This window comes from Chiloscyllium plagiosum, unplaced genomic scaffold (genome assembly GCF_037043375.1).
Source record: "Chiloscyllium plagiosum isolate Xiang-an unplaced genomic scaffold, Cpla_swu_hap1 HiC_scaffold_6, whole genome shotgun sequence".
Lineage (NCBI taxonomy): Eukaryota > Metazoa > Chordata > Chondrichthyes > Orectolobiformes > Hemiscylliidae > Chiloscyllium > Chiloscyllium plagiosum.
In genome coordinates, this window is record NW_028270144.1 from 91,605,357 (window position 1) to 91,623,995 (window position 18,639).

Here is an 18,639-nt window from a genome sequence, read left to right on the forward strand (position 1 = left end):
AGAAGCTGCAGACATTGGGTGAATGCTCTCACATTTAGATGAATAAGGTGTAATCTTTTTGAATCATACACAGTTTTGAAGCGGAGACTTTAAGAGGTTATTTCCTCTGCCAGCACACTTGGTTGAGGAGATCAATTTATTGCAACCACATTTGCTGATGATGCAGAAGTGGGTAGGTTAGCAAGTTGTGAGAAGGATATAGTACGTCTGCAAAGAGTGTAGGTAGGTTAAGTGAGCGGGCAAAATTTTGGTGCATGAAATATATGGGAAAGTGTGAGGTTGTCTACTTCGGTAGGAAAAATAGAAAAGCAGAATATTCAAATGGAGAGAGACTATAATTTTTTTCAATGCAGAGCAATATGGATGTTCTTGTGTAAAATTCACAAAAAAATGTTAGCATGCAGTTATAGCAAGTTATTCAGAATGCAAGTAAAATGTTGTCTGTTATTGCAAGGGGAATGGAGTACAAAAGTAAGAAAGTCTAGCTACAACTGTACAGTGCATTGGTGATATCACATCAAGAGTACTATGTATGGTTTTGGTCTCCCTACTTAAGGAGGGATAAACTTGCATTGGAATCAGTTCACAAGGTTGATTCCTGGAATAAAGGTATTGTTTCTTCTGAAATGCGCCAGATGGCCTGTCAATATAAGCAATCCTGTAGAGGGTTTTTTTTCCCCCCACTCAAACATGTTCTTGCTACTTTTTGTGTTTAACAGACTTGGGACTTTTAGATAATTAAACAGACCACCTATGTACTTCACAAGCATTTACATTTGCTCCAGAAATTTCTGACTCTATGTTTAAGGCCTTTCAAAAAGCTCTAATTTAAAACACAGCTGCTGAGTTTGAGTTAAAGTTTTATGCCTATGAGATTTCCACCCCTTTCCCCTGTGGGCAAGGAGAAAAGGATCTGTCAAAAATAGGGATGGGACTTCAAGATCCAAGTCTTAGAGTTATAGAGATTTTCAGCACTGTAACAGACCCTTCGGTCTAACTTGTCCATGCCGATCGGATATCCCAAAATTAATCTAGTCCCATTTGTCAGCACATGTCTCATATCCCTCTAAACCCTTCCCATTCATATACCCACACAGATGCCTTTTAAAATGTTGTAAATATTCCAGACTCCTCCTCTTTCTCTAGTGGTTCATTCCATGCATGCACAATCCTTTGCGTGAAAAAGTTACCCCTTAGATCCCTTTTAAATCTATTCCCTTTCACCCTAAATTTATGCCCTCTAGTTCTGGAGTCCCCCCAACTCAGGGAAAAAACCTTGTCTATTTACCCTAACCATGCCCCTCGTGATTTTATAAATCTCTGGAAGGTCACTCCTCAACTTCCGACGCTCCAGGGAAAAGACTGGTGAGTCTAATACTGGTGGTGTGCAAGTTGTTGAAGGGAATCCTGAGGGACAGGGTTTACATGTATTTGGATAGGCAAGGACTGATAGTCAACATGGCTTTGTGTGTGGGAAATCATGTCTCACTAACATGATTTGAGTTTTTTGAAGGAGTAACAAAGAGGATTAATTGAGGGCAGAGCGGTGGGCGTGATCTACATGGACGTCAGTAAGGCATTCAACAAAGTTGCTTATGGTAGACTGGTTAGCAAGGTTATATCACATGGAATACAGAGAGAATAGCCATTTAGATTCAGAACTGGATCGAAGGTAGAAGACAGAGGGTGGTGTTGGAGATTGCTTTTCAGACTGGCCGCCTGTGACCATTGGTGTGTCACAAGGATCCAGCCTTTCCCTATAGCTCAAACCCATCATACCTGGCAACATCCTTGTAAATCTTTTCTGAACCCTTTCAACATCCTTCCTGTAGGAGGGAGACCAGAATTGCATTCAATATTCCAAAAGTTGCCTAAGCAATGTCCTGTACAGCTGCAACATGATCTCCCAACTCCTATACACAATACTCTGACCAATAAAAGAAAGCATACAAACGCCTTTTTCACTATCCTATCTACCTGTGACTCAATTTTCAAGGATTTATGAACCTGCACTCCAAGGTCTGTTTGTTCAGCAACATTCCCCAGGACCTTACCATTAAATGTAATAAGCCCTGCCCTGATTTGCCTTTCCAAAATGCAGCACCTTACATTTATCTAAATTAAACTTCATCTGCCACTCCTCAGCCCATCTGATCAGGAGTCAAACATGTGGTGCTGAAAAAGCGCAGTCAGTCAGGCAGCATCTGAGGAGCAGGAGAGTCGACGTTTTGAGCATGAGCTCTTCATCAGGATTCCTTCTGTGCTCTAGGACCCTCTGATTCAGATGCATCACACTAGAACTTACCACATAATACAAATTGGAATGAGGCATAAACAAGCTGCCAGCATAAAGCTGAAGCCTATAAATCCATGGAAGGTGGCAGCATAAACATTATTGAAAACTATGAAGGAAACGGTAGCGCTTAAATTTTCAAGACAAGCAACACAGGCAAACAGAACACCTGCAAATGAACAATGAAGAATAAAACTATGTTAATGATGGCACAAAGAAAGAATCTCTTGAAAAATCATACTCTAATTCAGGTTACTTTTTCAACAGAAAACAACTTTCTTTTGTGAAAGATGGAATGAGGGAGAAGGTACTCTGAATATAAAACTGGCATAATCCAGTTAGGTTGAATGGCTTGTTTACCTTGTGGATTTAAAACTAAACCAGAAGTTTCTGCATTGGATCATGGTGTCATTGGGTCAATAACAGGCTCACGATGGCTTCAACAGTAGGCATCAAGATAGTGCTACCTCTTACCTAAAGGCAGTAATTTTACAAAACTGTGCTCCTAGCATAGAGTTTCCTTAAGCCAGGAGGCATAGCAAATATACTTGTTATTTCCTAATGATAAATAAATGAAAAGTCATAGGCAGCACATAGCCAAACCTCTAATATATGTTCCAGAACTTAAAGCTGTATGTCAGTGATTTTTTTTTTTATTTAATGAAGCTGATCACTGTACAGCCAAACAAAATTAAGTATTTAAAACTAAAAGAAATCAAGCTATAGAAACATTTTGACGATGCAGCACATTTTCTTATGATATAATGTCTAAAAGAATAGACTGATGGCAGTGTTAAAAAGTGTGATGCTGGAAAAACACAGCCAGTCAGGCAGCATTCGAGGAGCAGGAGAGTCAATGTTTTGAGCGTAACCTCTTCTTCAGAATTCCTGATGCCTGACTGGCGGTGCTTTTCCAGCACCTCACATTTTGACTCTGATCTCCAGCATCTGCAGTCCTCACTTTCTCCCATCTGTTCAAGGGCCCATTGTACTCTGAGGTAACCTTCTTTGCTGTCCACTACACCTCCAATTTTAGTGTCATCTGTAAACTTACTTAACCACATCTCCTATGTTCATATCCAAATCATTTATATAAGTGACGAAAAGTATTGGACTCAATGCTGATCCTTGTGGGACATCACTGGTCACAGGCCTCCAGTCTGAAAAGCAACCCTCCACCACCACCCTCTGTTTTCTACCTTTGAGCTAGTTCTAAATCTAAATGGCTAGTTCTCCCTATATTCTATGTAGTATAACCTTGCTAACCAATCTACCGTGAGGAACCTTGTTGAATGCCTTACTGAAGTCCAAATAGCTCAACCCTCTGCCTCATTAATTCCCTTTGTTACTCCTTCAAAAGACTCAAGTTAGTGAGTCTCACACACAAAGCCATGTTGACTATCCATAATCAGTCCTTGCCTATCCAAATACATGCAATTTCGGTCCTTCAGGATTCCCACCAACACCTTGCCCACCACCGATATCAGGCTCACTAATCTATAGTTCCCTGGTTTTTCCTTGTCCATTATTTTTATAGATCTCTGCAATTGGCTGGACTCTGAGAAAATTTGACCCATAGTGCCAGAACAAAGAGTCAGGCAATTCGGATGGAAATGAGAATTCTTTTTTCATTCTGTATATCCTTGTAAGCCCTGTATATCCTTGAGATTCATTATCCCACAGAGCTGTGATTTCATTGTACCTGATCATTTCAAGGCTGAGATATAAATATTTATATATAAATATAAATCTTTGGATGTTTAACAGAATTAAAGGTTCTGGAGAACAGATTGAAACATAAAGTAGAGATTGAAGTTTGGTTGTTAGCTTCAGGGTCGTATTAGGCATGAAGGGCCTTATGACCTACTCCTGCTCTTATTTCTTATGTTCTTCTGATTGGAGGAATATTTGGAGTTAGTTTTGTTGCTGTATGTGTATATGCTTCAAGATGGATAAATGCCAAATGTTTGGAAGGCCCCGCTGAAGTCTTGGTAAATTGTTGCAGTGCACCTGTAGTTAGTAAACCCTGGAGCTGCAGTGTGCCAGTGATGGAGAGATTGAATGTTTATACAGTTGAATGATCTCATTAGTGCTTGGAATGATTCCAGGCAGTGGCAAGTTTTTTCCTTGATTTCTATTGACTTCAGTTTTACCAGGGATCCTTGCTGTCACATTCTGTGAAATAATGCCCTTGTTTCACTGCTGGAATTTAACTTTCTTGTTTATGTATGGACCGCAGTTGTACTGAGCTTTTGAGCTGAAAGGCTCTGGCAGAACTGAAACTAAGCAATGGTTTCATCTTTATTGAAACTTGTAGACACTTGGCTGAGCGGTACATTAATTTTGTTCTTCTTTAACTTGTGTTTTCTGTCTTGCAGGAGGTGCAAAATGGAAGGCTGTTTCGGCTACTAGCAAAACTGGGAACCATCAATGAGAGGCCAGAGTAAGCTTTATTAGCAGGAAATCAAGCTAGAATGTGACGTTCCAGGTTTATTTTTGCCATCTCTCTACTCTTATCGTACTGGTACCCTACTCCTCCTTTTCTATTTTTTTCCTTTCTGAATATCATCTTGCATTTAGCCTAGGCCAGACACTCATCTCTAAGAAACAAAACAGAAGTTGCTGGAAAAATTGAGCAGATCTGGCAGCATCTGTGAAGAGAAATCAGAATTAACATTTCAGCTCTGGTGACCATTCTCAGAACCCTCCTGAGAAAGGATCACCGGACCTGAAAAGTTAACTCAGATTTCTCTTCACAGATGCTGCCAGACCTGCTGAGCTTTTCCACATCTTCTGTCTTTGTTCAGGGTTTCTGTGGTTATATCATGATTCTAAGAACATTTGATAATATCAGGTTTGATAGCCAAACAATAGAAGCACAGATGCATACTTCAGTCTCGGCAGAGTGGACCCATTTTTTTCTTTTCCATCTGTCATTTACCCCAATTTTAAATCATTATTATTCCTTCACTGTCATTAGCGTGCCCTTTGTTTTTCGCCTGGCCGCCCTCACAATCTGTTCCACTCTTCCTCCCACTATGCTTACAGCATTGAAAACACCATTTCCCAACTGCTTTTAGTTTTGAAGAAGAGTTATAGCAGACTCAACATTAACTATTCCTCCTGCCACTGATGCTGCCAGACCAGTTTAATTTCTCTAGCACATTGTTTTTAATTCAGATATCAAATACCTGCAGTATATTGCTTTTATATTAGTTCAAAATTGTTTTTCATTATAGGCTATGCAACTATATATGAGAATATGCTAAGATTACTCCACTCTCGTCATGTTAATTTCACTGTCAGGTCCCTCTGATTTCTAAATATGCAGCCACTATCTTTATAATTGTCTTGGGTATGAGGTTTATGTAATTACTCTGCTAGTAATATTTTAATATTGAATATTAGAAAATAATTATGTTCAGTCCATCACCAGGATCAAATGCTTCCATTCTCAAAGTATTACTTGACAGTGCCTCACTTAATCTGCTCCTAGCCTCATGCTTTGTTACTTATAAGTTTGGCTATTGTGTCTAGGTTAGCATCCGTCTTCCATGACTCGAACGTTATCTTATCCTAAAGTGCTGCCCATATCCAAACTCTCACCAAGTGCTACATATTTGTTACATTTGTGTTTACTTACCTACATTGACTTCTGGTCTACCATTACCTCAATTTTCAAATTATTATTCTTGTTTTCAGATGCTTCCATTGCTGTTTCTCAGTGTGATAATCCTTCAAGATATGTGTGCTGCTCTAAATATGGCCTTTTCACCATTCCTGATTTTAGTTGATCTGCGGTTGGTGGCTGTGCCTTCAACTGCAAATGCTGTCAGCTTTGAAATTCTGTTCCCAAAACTTGCTGCCTTCTCATGTTCGTTTAAGAGGTTTTTTCTAAGCTGTTATTTTGCAGATATTTCTGCCATTATGCCTTTTATGGATCATCATGAAGTGTTGTTTCCTCAGACTTTTGCCTTTGGATATTTTGCTATGTTGAAGGTAGTGGGTAAATGCAAGTTGCTGCTTCACCCTTTTATATCTGAAGAAATTAAATGTAGACAACTATACTTCATAATGATGCAACAGTGGTTCAAAATTTGAGCATTTTTTGTAATAGTTTTGATCAGAACCTAACAATTGTATCTTTTTTAATCTGTTCCTGGGTTGTGGTTATTGCTAACAGCACCAAACTTTTACTTCCCTTTCCTCACTGCCCTTGAGAGGTGGAGGCACTCAAAAGGGAATTAGATGGTTATTTAAAAGCAATAGTCTGCAGAGAAAAGGCATAAGGAAAGTATTTGAATGGGTCCTCATTTGGAGAGTAGAGCAGATACGATGGGATGAATGACTTCCACCACTGCAACAATTCTGAAATTCCAGAGTGAAAGGTTTCTTTAATAGCTTAATTTCAATATTGTAAATGCATCTGCAATGCTGTTAGGGAGACAGTGCTTGGATTTTAACTCCATGACTTTAAGAACAAATATATAACTTTCAATTAGGATCATTCATGAATTGATGGCAGGATTGTAATTAATTTGCTCTTGTTCTTCTAGATGATAGAAGCCCTGGTTTTGGAAGGTGTTGATAAAGGACTTTTGTGAGTTGCTGCAGAGGATCTTGTAGATCAGGCTTTTCCAGTGGGCTGCCTGGGTGGAGGGTTCCTATGAGGCCCCCATGCTGATGCTCAAAAATGGACACATTCGGAAAATCGCAATCATAATATTATGTCGGATAGGATAAAGATCAGACAATGATTAAGATTCCTGACTGTAAAACAGCAGATTTTGTTGATATAAAAATTGAACTGGAGCATGTTGATTGGAAACACCATTTTGGTGGATAAAGCAGTAGATGAAAAATGGGAGAATTTCAAAGAGATGAATAGGGTGCAAGCTATATGCCAACTGAGAAATAAAACCTGATGTATCCAAAGCTAGAATACCTTGAATGATTAACGATATTGATGGGGAAATAAGGAAGAAGAAAAAAAGAGGTAAATGATGCATACCAGAATAATAATACCAATAGAATCAGAAAAGTATCTCAAATGCAGAGACAGACTAAAGTTGGAATAAGAAAGGGTAAGAGGAAGCTTGAGTACAGGATGTCATGTTGTGCTAAAACCAATAATAAAATGTTGAGCAAATACATTAATAGCAAAAGATTAATGAAGGATAGAGCGGTTCTCATAAAGAACAAACAGGGTAAGCTGTTTACTGAAGCAAAGAACATGGCAGAGATACTAAATGAGCACTTCGCTTCTGTCTTTACCAAATTGGAACATGGTAACAATGGTCGATTTGAAAATATGGGTGTTGAGCAGTTCAGCAGGAAAATGGTAGATGAGAAGAGGTGCTAAAAAGGTTGGCAGAACTCCAAGGTGGAGAAGTCAGCAGACCTGGATGGGTTGCATCCTAGGTTGCAGAGAGAAGTAAGGGAACGAAATGCAGAGCTATTGACAGAATTTTTCAGGCCTTTCTGAACACAGGATTGGTGCTGAAAGACTGGAGGATTGCAAATTTGACACCATTATTTAAGAAAGGGGCAAAGGATAACCCAAGAAACTGTAGCCCTGTAAACATGATGTCAGTAGTGTGTAAACTGGTGAAAGCCATAATACAGGATTAGGTAAAAATACGTTAATTCTAGACAGTCAACATGGCTTTGGCTCTGACAAATTTAATGGAATTCTTTGACAATGTGATTCAGACAGTGGATGAGGGTAATGCTGTGGATGTTGCATATTTGGACTTTCAGAACACATTTGATATGGTGGAACATGGTAGGTTCATTTGCAAATTAGAAATGTTTGGAATTGATGTGTCCTTGGCAGCATGGATTATAAATTGGTTAAAAGATATGAAACAGAGGATAGGTATAAATGTGCATTTCTCAGATTGAAGACAAGTTGAAAGTGGTGTTCTTCAGGGATCAGTGTTGGAATCCTTGCTTTTTCTGATTTGGAGATGGGTGTTGAGGACAAAATCTCGAAATTTGCGGGTGATACTAAACCAGAGAGTTTAGTGAAATGTGGCAATCATATTGAGTGACATCAGAGAGCCATTGGCAAGTTGGCCCAATGGGCAGAGGCCTGTCAGATGAATTTCAAAGCAGAGAAATGTGAGGTAATTTTATTTTTGTAAAAGATAAATGGAGAGACAATACAGGCTCAATGGTACAACTTTGAGCAGAGGAACCTCAGGGTTCACATGCATAGTTCTCTGAAGATGGCTAGGCAAGTTAATACAGTTGTTAAGAATGCTGATAAGATCCTGGGATTTATTAAGAGTCATAGAGCATAAAAGTAAGGAAGTGATGTTGCACTTCTATAGATTATTGGTCAGACCACATTTGGAGTATTTGATTCAATTCTGGGCACCTTATTTAAGGAAGGATGTTAAAGCTCTGTAGAGAGTATAAAGAGATTTATTAGACTGATATCATGAATTAGGGCTTTTAGATACAAGGAAAGATTAGAGAAATTGGGCTTAATCTTACCTGCTCCCAAGAGAATAAGAGGTGACCTTATTAAGACATCAAAATTATGAACAATTTTGATAACGTAAAGAACAATATTCTGTTTCTACTAGTTGGTATGTTGGGAAGAAGGGATGACAATTTCAGGATTGTCAGCAAGAGAGCTAGGAGTGAGATAATAAGAAACTTCTAGAGTTTTTAAGATTTGGATATGCTGCTTTGGAGAGTGATGGAAGTGGATGCTGAGGATGTTTAAAAGAGAGCTGGATATATATATTTGCAAATGATTAGTGGGCGGCATGGTGGCACAGTGATTAGCACTGCTGCCTCACAGCACCCGGGTTCAATTCCCGCCTCAGGCGACTGACTGTGTGGAGTTTGCACATTCTCTCCGTGTCTGCGTGGGTTTCCTCCGGGTGCTCCGGTTTCCTCCCACGGTCCAAAAATGTGCAGGTTAGGTGAATTGGCCATGTTAAATTGCCGTAGTGTTAGGTGCAAAGGTAAATGTAGGGGAATGGGCCTGGGTGGGTGTGCTCTGGGAGGTCGGTGTGGATTTATGGGACGAAGGGCCTGTTTCCACACTGTAAGTAATCTAAAAAAAGTAATTTAGAGGGCAATGGGGAAAGGGCTGGAAATTGGGACTAGTAGGGTTAAGTGGTGTCCTTCTGTATTATAAAATTCTATGATTCTATTTGAGATGTTTCATGGAACTACTGCAAGCAGAGGCTGGTTCTCTTCCACACTTATGTAATCCCACTAGTAGGTGTATGAGCCTTGGCAGCAGGGTACGGGGAGAGTGAGGCAGGGGGGGTTTGATTGATGAGTGAATATTTGAGGGGGGCTTTATTGGTGAGGCTATTAAGAGTTAGTGAGGAGATGGTGGTGAGGAGTTGGTGAGTATCACTGATGGTGGTGGGGGTATCGCTGGGTAAGTGTCAGGGTGGGGAGTGGAGTTGGGGGTGTGAGGCACACAAACAACAACTTGTGTGGAAAGTTGTAGGTCATGCTATAAAAGAGATAGTAACAATGGGAATGCAAAATTGGCTGAATAGGAAATCCAGAGTAATGGCCAACAGGTATTTTTTTGGGAAGGAGAAACGTTTTCAGAGGAGTTCCCCGGGGTCAGTATTGGGACCCTGGCTTTTCCTGATTTATATTAATAGATCTTGGTGCACAAGCGATTAATTTCAAAATTTGTGGGTGTGACAAAACTTATGAGAAGTATAGTATAGAAATCCAACAGGATAATGACCAGCTGGTGCAGAGGACGAACATTTTGTGGATGACATTGAATGCAGAGAAATGTGAGGTGATGCACTTCATTTTAAATCGTACAATCCCTACAGTGTGGAAGCCCATCGACCCCCAAAGATCATCCTATCCACACCCTCCTCCCTTCCACCCTGACCCTCTATCCCTGCGTTTCCCATGGCTAATCTAACTAGACTGCACATCCCTGGACACAATGGGCAATTTAGCATGGCCAGTCCACCTAACCTGTGGTTCTAGGGACTGTGGGAGGAAACTGGAGCACCCAGAGGAAATGCAAGCAGACACTGGGAGAATGTGCAAACTGCACACAATCGCTTGAAGGTGGTAGGAAGAACTTTGAAACCCAATATAGTTTGGAGCATCAGCGATTAACTGGTAGAGCAGATGGGAGAGTGAGTAACCTGAGTGATGGAGGGCCAGTGGTTGAGTTTGAGTGAGGCTTGGCGAGAAAGTGAGTGACTAGTTGGTGTGATGAGGGTAGGTGGATGGATTGGTGAGTACATGGGCCAGAAACCACCACCTCCCCAGAAAAAAAAACTACCAACAAAACAAGCTGGGAAAGGAGGGGGGCAATCCGAATTGAAAGGCAACTCACTTCCTCCTCTCATAATTGTGTGAATTCCACCCAGAGCATCTCAGAGTGTGCACCGCCAGTGGTGTAAAACGACCAGTATTAATTAAACTCAACTCCTTAGTCAACCATCAAGAGAGAAAGTAATGTAATTAATTCTGAAACTAGGGTCCTTATCTTTATAAACAAATGTCTCATGATATGAGGTTCAAGCTGGCTATCATGAATTGCGGAAAGTTTCTTAAAGGTATGAAGGTGGATAGGCAATGGCAAATCTTTAAAGAGTGCATGGAGGAACTGCAACAATGATTAATTCCTGTCTGTTGCAGAAATAAAATGGAAAAGGTGACCCAAGCATGGCTAACAAAGGAAAATTAATGATAGTATTAGATGGCATAAAATATTTCTAAAACAACAGATCTAAGGATTGGGAGCAGTTTAGATTTCAGCAAAGGAGGACAAAGGGATTGATTAGGGAGAAATAGAGTAAGCTTGGAGAAGCATCAATCAGTGTGTGGAGAGAAAAAGGATAGTGAAGACAAATGTAGGTTTCCCCTTACCATCAGAAACATGGAAAGGTATAATGGAGAATAAGGAGATAACAGACCAATTGTCTTCACCAAGGAGGGCACAAATAACATTCCAAAAATATTGGGAAACACCAGATCTAGTGAGAGGAGTATCTGAAGAAAATCGTATTAGTAGGGAAATGCTGTTTGGGAAATTGACAGGATTCAAGCATGACAAATTGCAAGACCAGATAATCTACATCACAGAATACTTAAGAAAATGCCTGTAGAAGTAATGGATGCATTGGTAGTTATCTTTCAAGATTTTACCAACTCTGAAAAGTTCCCATGGATTCGATGGTAGCAACATACTATTTGAAAAAGGAGATAGAAAACAAGGAATTTATAGACTGGTTGATCTGACATCAGTAGTAGGGAAAATGGAGTCCATTATGAAACATTTAATAACTGAGCACATGGAAAGCGTTGACAGGATTGGACATAATCACTATGGGTTTACGAAGGGGAAATCATGCTTGACAAATCATCTGGAGTTTTTTGAGGATATGACCAGTAGAGTTGATGAGGCAAAGCCAATGTATCTTGTTTACTTGAACTTTCATAAGCTGTTGATAAAGGCCCATAGATTGGGGGTAGTGTACTGATGTGTTTAGAGAGCTGGTTGATGGACTGGAACCAGAGTAGAAATGAATGGGTCTTTTTCCAAATGGCAACCAGTGACTAGAGAGGTACCTGCAGGAATCTTTGCTTGGACCTCAGCTATTCACAGTATACTTGAGTGATTTAGATGAAGGGACTAAATGTAATTCTGTACTTTTGCAGATGACACAAAGCTAGGTGGGAGGGTGAACTGTGAGGAGGATGCAGAAGTATTTCAGTGTGATTTTAACAAATTGAGTAAATGGATTTCAGATGAAGTATATTGTGGAAATGTCAAATTATCCAAAACGTGAAGGCAGATTGTATCTGAAGGACATTAGATTGGGAAAGGAGGAACTGCAATGAGACCTTGGTGTGTTTGTACACCAGTCGCTGAAAGGTGGGCTTGCAGGAGCAGCAGGCAGTGAAGAAAGCAAATGGTATCTTGGCTTTCACAATGAGAGGATTAGAGTACAGGAGGAATCATAACTTGTTGCAGTTGTACAGGGCCTTGTTGAGTCCACCTGGTGTGTTGTATACAGTTTTGGTCTCCTTATCTGGGGAAGGATGTCTGGCTCTGGAGGGAGTGCAGCAAAGGTTTATTGGGCTGATTCTTGGGATGACAGTCCTAACTGATCCAGTCTCTCTTTATATGTCAGTTCTACATTCATTGGAGTTTAGGAGAATAAGAAGGGACCTCCTAGAAACCCACCATTTTGAGTTGTAGCTTCAGGCTTTGGTAGTAGAATTATAATATTCCAGTTTGTGTTTTGAAGAAGTTTCCAAACTTAATTGAACCTATTTTAACCTATTAATTTCTTGGAATCCTACATGCATGACTTTTTTTTTCTAATTTTCTTCTTGATTGTGAGCACCAATTTTACTGTGTGGTTATCTTTCAAACTTCGGTTTATTCGCTAATGTAACCAAGGATTTATCCAAAATTATCAAACAGTTTATTCACTTTATTTGATACGTAATTTTAAGTTGGAGAAAGTGAGGACTGCAGGTGCTGGAGATTGGAGTTGAGAGTGTGGTGCTGGAAAAGCACAGCTAGTCAGGCAGCATCCGAGGAGCAGGAGAATCGATGTTTCAGGCATGAGCCCTTCATGATGAAGGGCCCATGACTGAAACGTCTATTCTGCTGCTTATTGGATGCTGCTTGACTGGCTGTGTACTTCCAGCACCATACTCTTGACCATAATTTTAAGTTGTCAAACAATATTGGTAAATTTTGATAGATGAGATAATGTTGGAGAACTACAACCAAGTTGTTTGCTACATTTTCTCATCTAATTTCCTTCATGTTATAAAAACAATTCATTGCTTGCTTACAAGCAACAATGATGACTTAATAAATATTTAATTGACGACAAGGTATTTTGCAACACCATTACAGTGTGCAAGGTAAGTTATTTTACTGTTTTTCTCTGTCTCTGAGGCAAAAGTGTCATTATTTGGGTCAAGTTAACATATTTAACTTTTCTTTCACCTTACAATTATAAACATTTGCTGCTGACTGGAGTGACTGAAATTAAGTGGAGGAAAGCCTATTAGGCAAACCAGTAGGATTCTTGCCTAGTTAGAATGTAACATCTCTGAAGAAGGCATTACCTCAGTGATTTTTGTTTTCTTCATTTGGAGTACAACCTGAAGGTATGTTTGAGAATGAAGAGGACTTTACCAGAGATAGGTACATTTGCACATTTTTCAGCTGCCTTATTGCATCAACTGTCTGCTTCTGGTTCCTCCAAAATAATGAAGATACAGTCACTGAAAGAGACCCAGTTTGCAGCAAAGGCTACTGGGAAGTAACATGAATTCAATAACATGGTTACTGACACAAAAATGGTTTTATGGTTCTTAATAAATGTATTAATTTGGATGTGGAGATTGAACTACATTCAAAGAATAAAATAGACCATATTAAGGGTAAGTTATCTAAAATTTTTGATTATAGTGAAGCAAGAGTTGTGCTATGTGAAATTAATTTAACCACGCATCTTGTAAATATTTATCCAATCTGCACCTTAACACCCTACAGCAGACCCTTGACATTTATTAACAAAATTGAGCAGCGTTCTAGTTCATGCTGATTTCTGCATGATGTGGTAAAGACAATGTATACCATCTTTCTGGCAATTGTATATTTAGCTACTTTAAATGATGCAAAAGCAAACAAAGCATATTTTTTAATGAATGCATTCAGTGAATAAAACTGATGACTTTTCACAAATACTGTAACTGTTCATTTAATCAAATATATTAAATAAATTATTTTGAGAAGCTATTAATTGTAATAGGAAATGTCATATTTCCTTGTTAAAATTGAAATATTTGATTCAAAAATGATTATAATATTGTTGAAGAAATATCTTTCCATTAACTGAAACACCTCCACCTCTTCCAACATGAAATAACTCCAGAGTATTAAAAAAGTGAGTGACAGCATTTCTTGATGATGACGTTTTTTCTTCAGGGTAATATTTCAATCCTACAGCTGTGAATAAGAACCAATAACTTTAATGCTTTCCTTCATCAAGCTTTCACCACTGCACTCAGTCATAAATTTTCAAAGTTAATTATTTTATACAGTTGATGGTATTTGATGTTATTCCCTTTATTTACCCCCAGTACAGTGAATCAATATATACATTGCAGGATAAAACTTATTGCACTATCCTCATTTGCTTTTGACGTTCCATTTCAAGAAGCTAAAATGTACTTCTGTTTAAAATTCAACATCACATCATGTTATAATACATTGCATTTATGAAGCATGTAATAAAAATTTTATACTGATGTGTGCCCTTCTGTGATTGAAAATCTTAGTGTGGGTATTCAACAGACTTACTGCATTCACATTGTACAAATTGTTTTGTCAGGTTCCAAAAGGATCCAACGTGGTCAGAGACAGGTGACCGATACTTGTTAAAATTATTCAGAGATCATCTTTTTCACCAGTTGACTGAAACTGGTACTCCATGGATTGACCTCAGTCACATAGTCTCTTGCTTAAATAAGGTAATGGATCATATGATAATAAAACAGAAATTACTGTTATTTTGGAACTTTGTGAACATTTTAAAAAATTTTACAAGAAATTCTTTCAACTCCTTTTAGTAATCTTAAAAGCATACATTTTGTATTGCGTTTAAGTATGTAATTTCATGTATTTTACTTTTGTGCTTGCTTTTGTTTGAAAGATGATCACTGTTTATTGTTCATTTTTGTTCCTTTGCAGTTGGATGCTGGTGTACCAGAAAAAATTAGTCTGGTTTCCAGAGATGAGAAGAGTGTTCTCGTGGTGACATATGCTGATCTGAAGCGTTGTTTTGAAAGCGCTTTCTCAGAACTCCTAGCAGCTTCTAATGGACAGTTGTAGTATTTGCTGTGCTGAGGCAAAACATTGCTGAAGAACAATATAAAGAGCTAATTGCACTACAACTGTATTAATGCCATCTCATTTCACATTTAAAGTACAAATGTAAATGAGCAGCGCTGCTTGCACTTCGGTCAGGTACACTGTTACTTGAAGGAAGAACGTCCATATCACAGGAGCCTAGAACTGCCACCAGAGGTTGTTTCTGTGAAGACTGTTTTTAAATTGGGAAGTGGCATCAGATGCATGATGATCCCAGTTTTATTTTTTCACATGTTTATGCACTAATTTTAAGTTCAAGACTTGTGATCTTTAAGGATGTACCACATGTAATTTTGATAAGGGAAAATCGTTATCTTTAGAATTACTTTCTGGGTAACAGTATATATCCCTAAGGAAGATGTTGAAGTGATTGTACTGCACGCACGCCTATGGCAAGGACTAGGTGAAAATGCCATTGGATATACTATTTGTGAACTGAACTCCGATGGGTTATATTTCTGGCAAAAAGACATGCTGGACTTCAGACCAACTGCCATGTGCTATCACTTAGAAAACCAAACTACAGAAAGCATATTTTTATGAAAATCAGGTGGAATATTAAATGGACGCTATTCTTCCAGGAACTAAACAGCTCCTGTGTGTCAGTGTTGATGGCATCTTTGTGAACTATCACAGCTACACATCTTTCATAACAAAATTAAAAAGTAGCTTTTTTGCTTCATACAGTTACCAGCGCCTTTTTTAACAACAAATTCAGTGTAAGTAATTGGAACAGGTAAGATGCCTCTACATTTATGCAAGCTTTTTTTTATAGGAGACTAATTTTTAAATTGGGTTCAATACCTGAAATGTCAGGAGTGGATTAGGTTTTGTTATGTATCATTTAATTTTGTATAAAGTTCTATTATTTGAACAGCAGCTTTAATAGGGTACTTTACACTGGATATGGAAACAAACAAGGACTTTGTCAAGTACACTTGCACAAAAACACAGCAGTTGTTTCACAGTAACCTGTGCAATTTTGGAATGATTGGGCTGCTGTGCCTTTACAATACTGTTGCCCCAAAGTTGGCTTTGCAATTAGTCATCTGAATTACAGATATATGAAACTACCTAAAGTGTGATGTTTCTTAAAGTTAGAAACAGAATCGCCTTTTTAGGGAAATTCTTTCAGAATCAATTTCTACATGTGTTATCAAGTACTGAAACTGAACCAGCTGGGAAATGCAGAACATATCAAGACATAATGCAACCAAACAGTCATATGTGACTGCCAATTCCATTGGGCCAAAATATAGAAATGAATCTAAAAGAAATTTAACTCAATCTAATGACTGTGACATGTCTTTTCTTCCCAGTATTAAATCTTTAATTATACTGACTGCTTTGTGGAAGAAATGTTGAAACTGAGGGCAGTACAGCCTTGATAATCGAAAGTTCTTACCCGTTACCCCAGTTTTATAAGCTTAAAATTCTGCATATTGAATTTCAGTGTTGGCAACGTCATTCATACAAAAGATTTGGAATCTAAACCTGTTTGGCAACCACAACTAGATTCACCTGGTAGCAGCAGTTAAAACTAATGGGGAAGGACTACATATATTTGTGATTTTGACACATTTGTATGCATCCTGTGTGAAATTGATCTATCAACAGGCAGTAGAAGCAATTGCAATGCTCCCTCATTTTAGCTGCAAAAAAGTTGAGGGAACTCTACTATGTTCTTTCAAGGATAATGTCCTAAGTAAAGTTGTGTCAATAGCTCATCTGTTTGACAGAGAAGCAGCTGTTTTTGTATGTTTTGAGAAAAACATTTTTTATAAAATCACAAAAAACAAAAAAAATGGTATTCTGACAATGAGGAGAAATACTGTATTTATATCATTCTGTGCACTTCAAAAGGTTCTTGTTTCCACATGGTTTCTGAATAATTGCGGAAAGGGGATCATCTGTGGGTATTAAGGGTTGGGAGTGCATGGCCTCCTCACATTCTTAGTATGGACCAATATTTGGGTAACAGGCAGAGGTAAACAGGGCTTAAATTTTGATGTTTACTGAACCAGCACACTGCCTCTGGATTGTCAAAAACAAAAAACAATCCCTGAATCTAAAAGAAATTCTGATTACTCTGTTCTTACCTTTGAATCTGATTTCATAGTGAGGTAGCTAAATGCCTACAAAGTTCATTTGAATGTATTCCTGATCCAGCCCAAATCAGCATTTGTACATCAAATTTTACATTCTTTGCTCCTTTGTTACCATGGCTAACATTTCTAGTCACCATGCGATTTTAAGTCCTGATCTATGAAATTTATTCATAGATGTCTATTTCAGAGGGTTCCAATATTCTGGACTGTTTCAGATTCAAACAATTTTAAAATATTTGCAGTTGAGCTTTGAAGTAAATATTGATTTCTCAAACAAAATTTTGGCCATCTGCACTTAAATTGGCTTACCACTATTGCAAAATAGTTTAGGAAGGCTTTGAATATGGTGAGTAACGTGCTACCTTTTGATGATCCAGTGCCAGCCCTTGAAATCATATGGTGACTTCAATTTTTGAAATCATGTATGGTTTGAAAATTCATTTCAGTTATATACAGGGTTTTCAGTTGCCTAATGCTGTTTGAAACAATCCGCATATGTATTACTTAAAAACTTGTTTTATATATTCTGTCAGTAACAGTTTTTGTTTTGTAAGAAAACCTTGTAAGCATATTCTGCACATGTTCCACTTCAGCCTTATTTTGTTTATTTGTAAAGAAAAATGTCCTGAAACCAGCTATCACAAAAGTATCAGTCTGTCTGTATGACCCCTCCTCAATGTTAAATGTTACCACATCTGATTTAAACTTTTGTGTGTACAGCAGTATTTTAATAAAGAATACCAGAATTCAGTCTTGCCTGTATGTTCCTTTTGTTCAGGGTTGTGGATGTTGCTGGTTAGACCAGCATTTATTGTCCATCCCTAATTGCCTGGTGAAGATGTTGAAGAGCTGCCTCCTTGAACTGCTGCAATCCTGGGCTATGGGTCCCTGGATTTTGAAAAGTAACAAAGTAACTACTAAATTGAAAATGTAGATATCAGCATTTTGTATAAAAATTAGCTTCAGTATCTTGGAATTTACCAGATATTACTTTGAAGGTTTGCATTAATTAAGTATAACATAGACAAACATTTAAGGCAGCATCTTGGGTGGAAAATCTATTTACATAAGTAATGATACAATGATGGGATGAATGTCTCAAAAATATAACATTCAATTATTATCATGCATAGCAGTGCACTTAGGAAATATAGATCAAATGTAATCCAATCTGCAGGAAATGGATTGATTCAGGGACATTATTGTAACCAAAACTATTAATGGTTACGTGACAAAAACAAGATCTGCACATGCTGAAAAATTGAAATGATCATCAGTTTATACAATATCTGTGGAGGGAAGAAAAAGAGTAAAAATTTCAG

General features: G+C 38.2%; 1 protein-coding gene across 2 annotated transcripts in view; it reads left to right on the forward strand.

The window, feature by feature from the left end:
* Positions 1 to 18,067, forward strand: part of pan3 (poly(A) specific ribonuclease subunit PAN3) — a 172,202-nt gene extending 154,135 nt beyond the window's left edge. For both annotated transcript variants that reach the window (XM_043692011.2, XM_043692013.2), the window contains exons 16-18: positions 4,672 to 4,736; positions 14,671 to 14,809; positions 15,030 to 18,067. In XM_043692011.2, coding sequence (XP_043547946.2) covers positions 4,672 to 4,736; positions 14,671 to 14,809; positions 15,030 to 15,170 — 345 coding nt within the window. In that variant the 3' untranslated portion in view covers positions 15,171 to 18,067. The remainder of the gene's footprint in view (positions 1 to 4,671; positions 4,737 to 14,670; positions 14,810 to 15,029) is intronic.
* Positions 18,068 to 18,639: the final 572 nt, after the last annotated feature.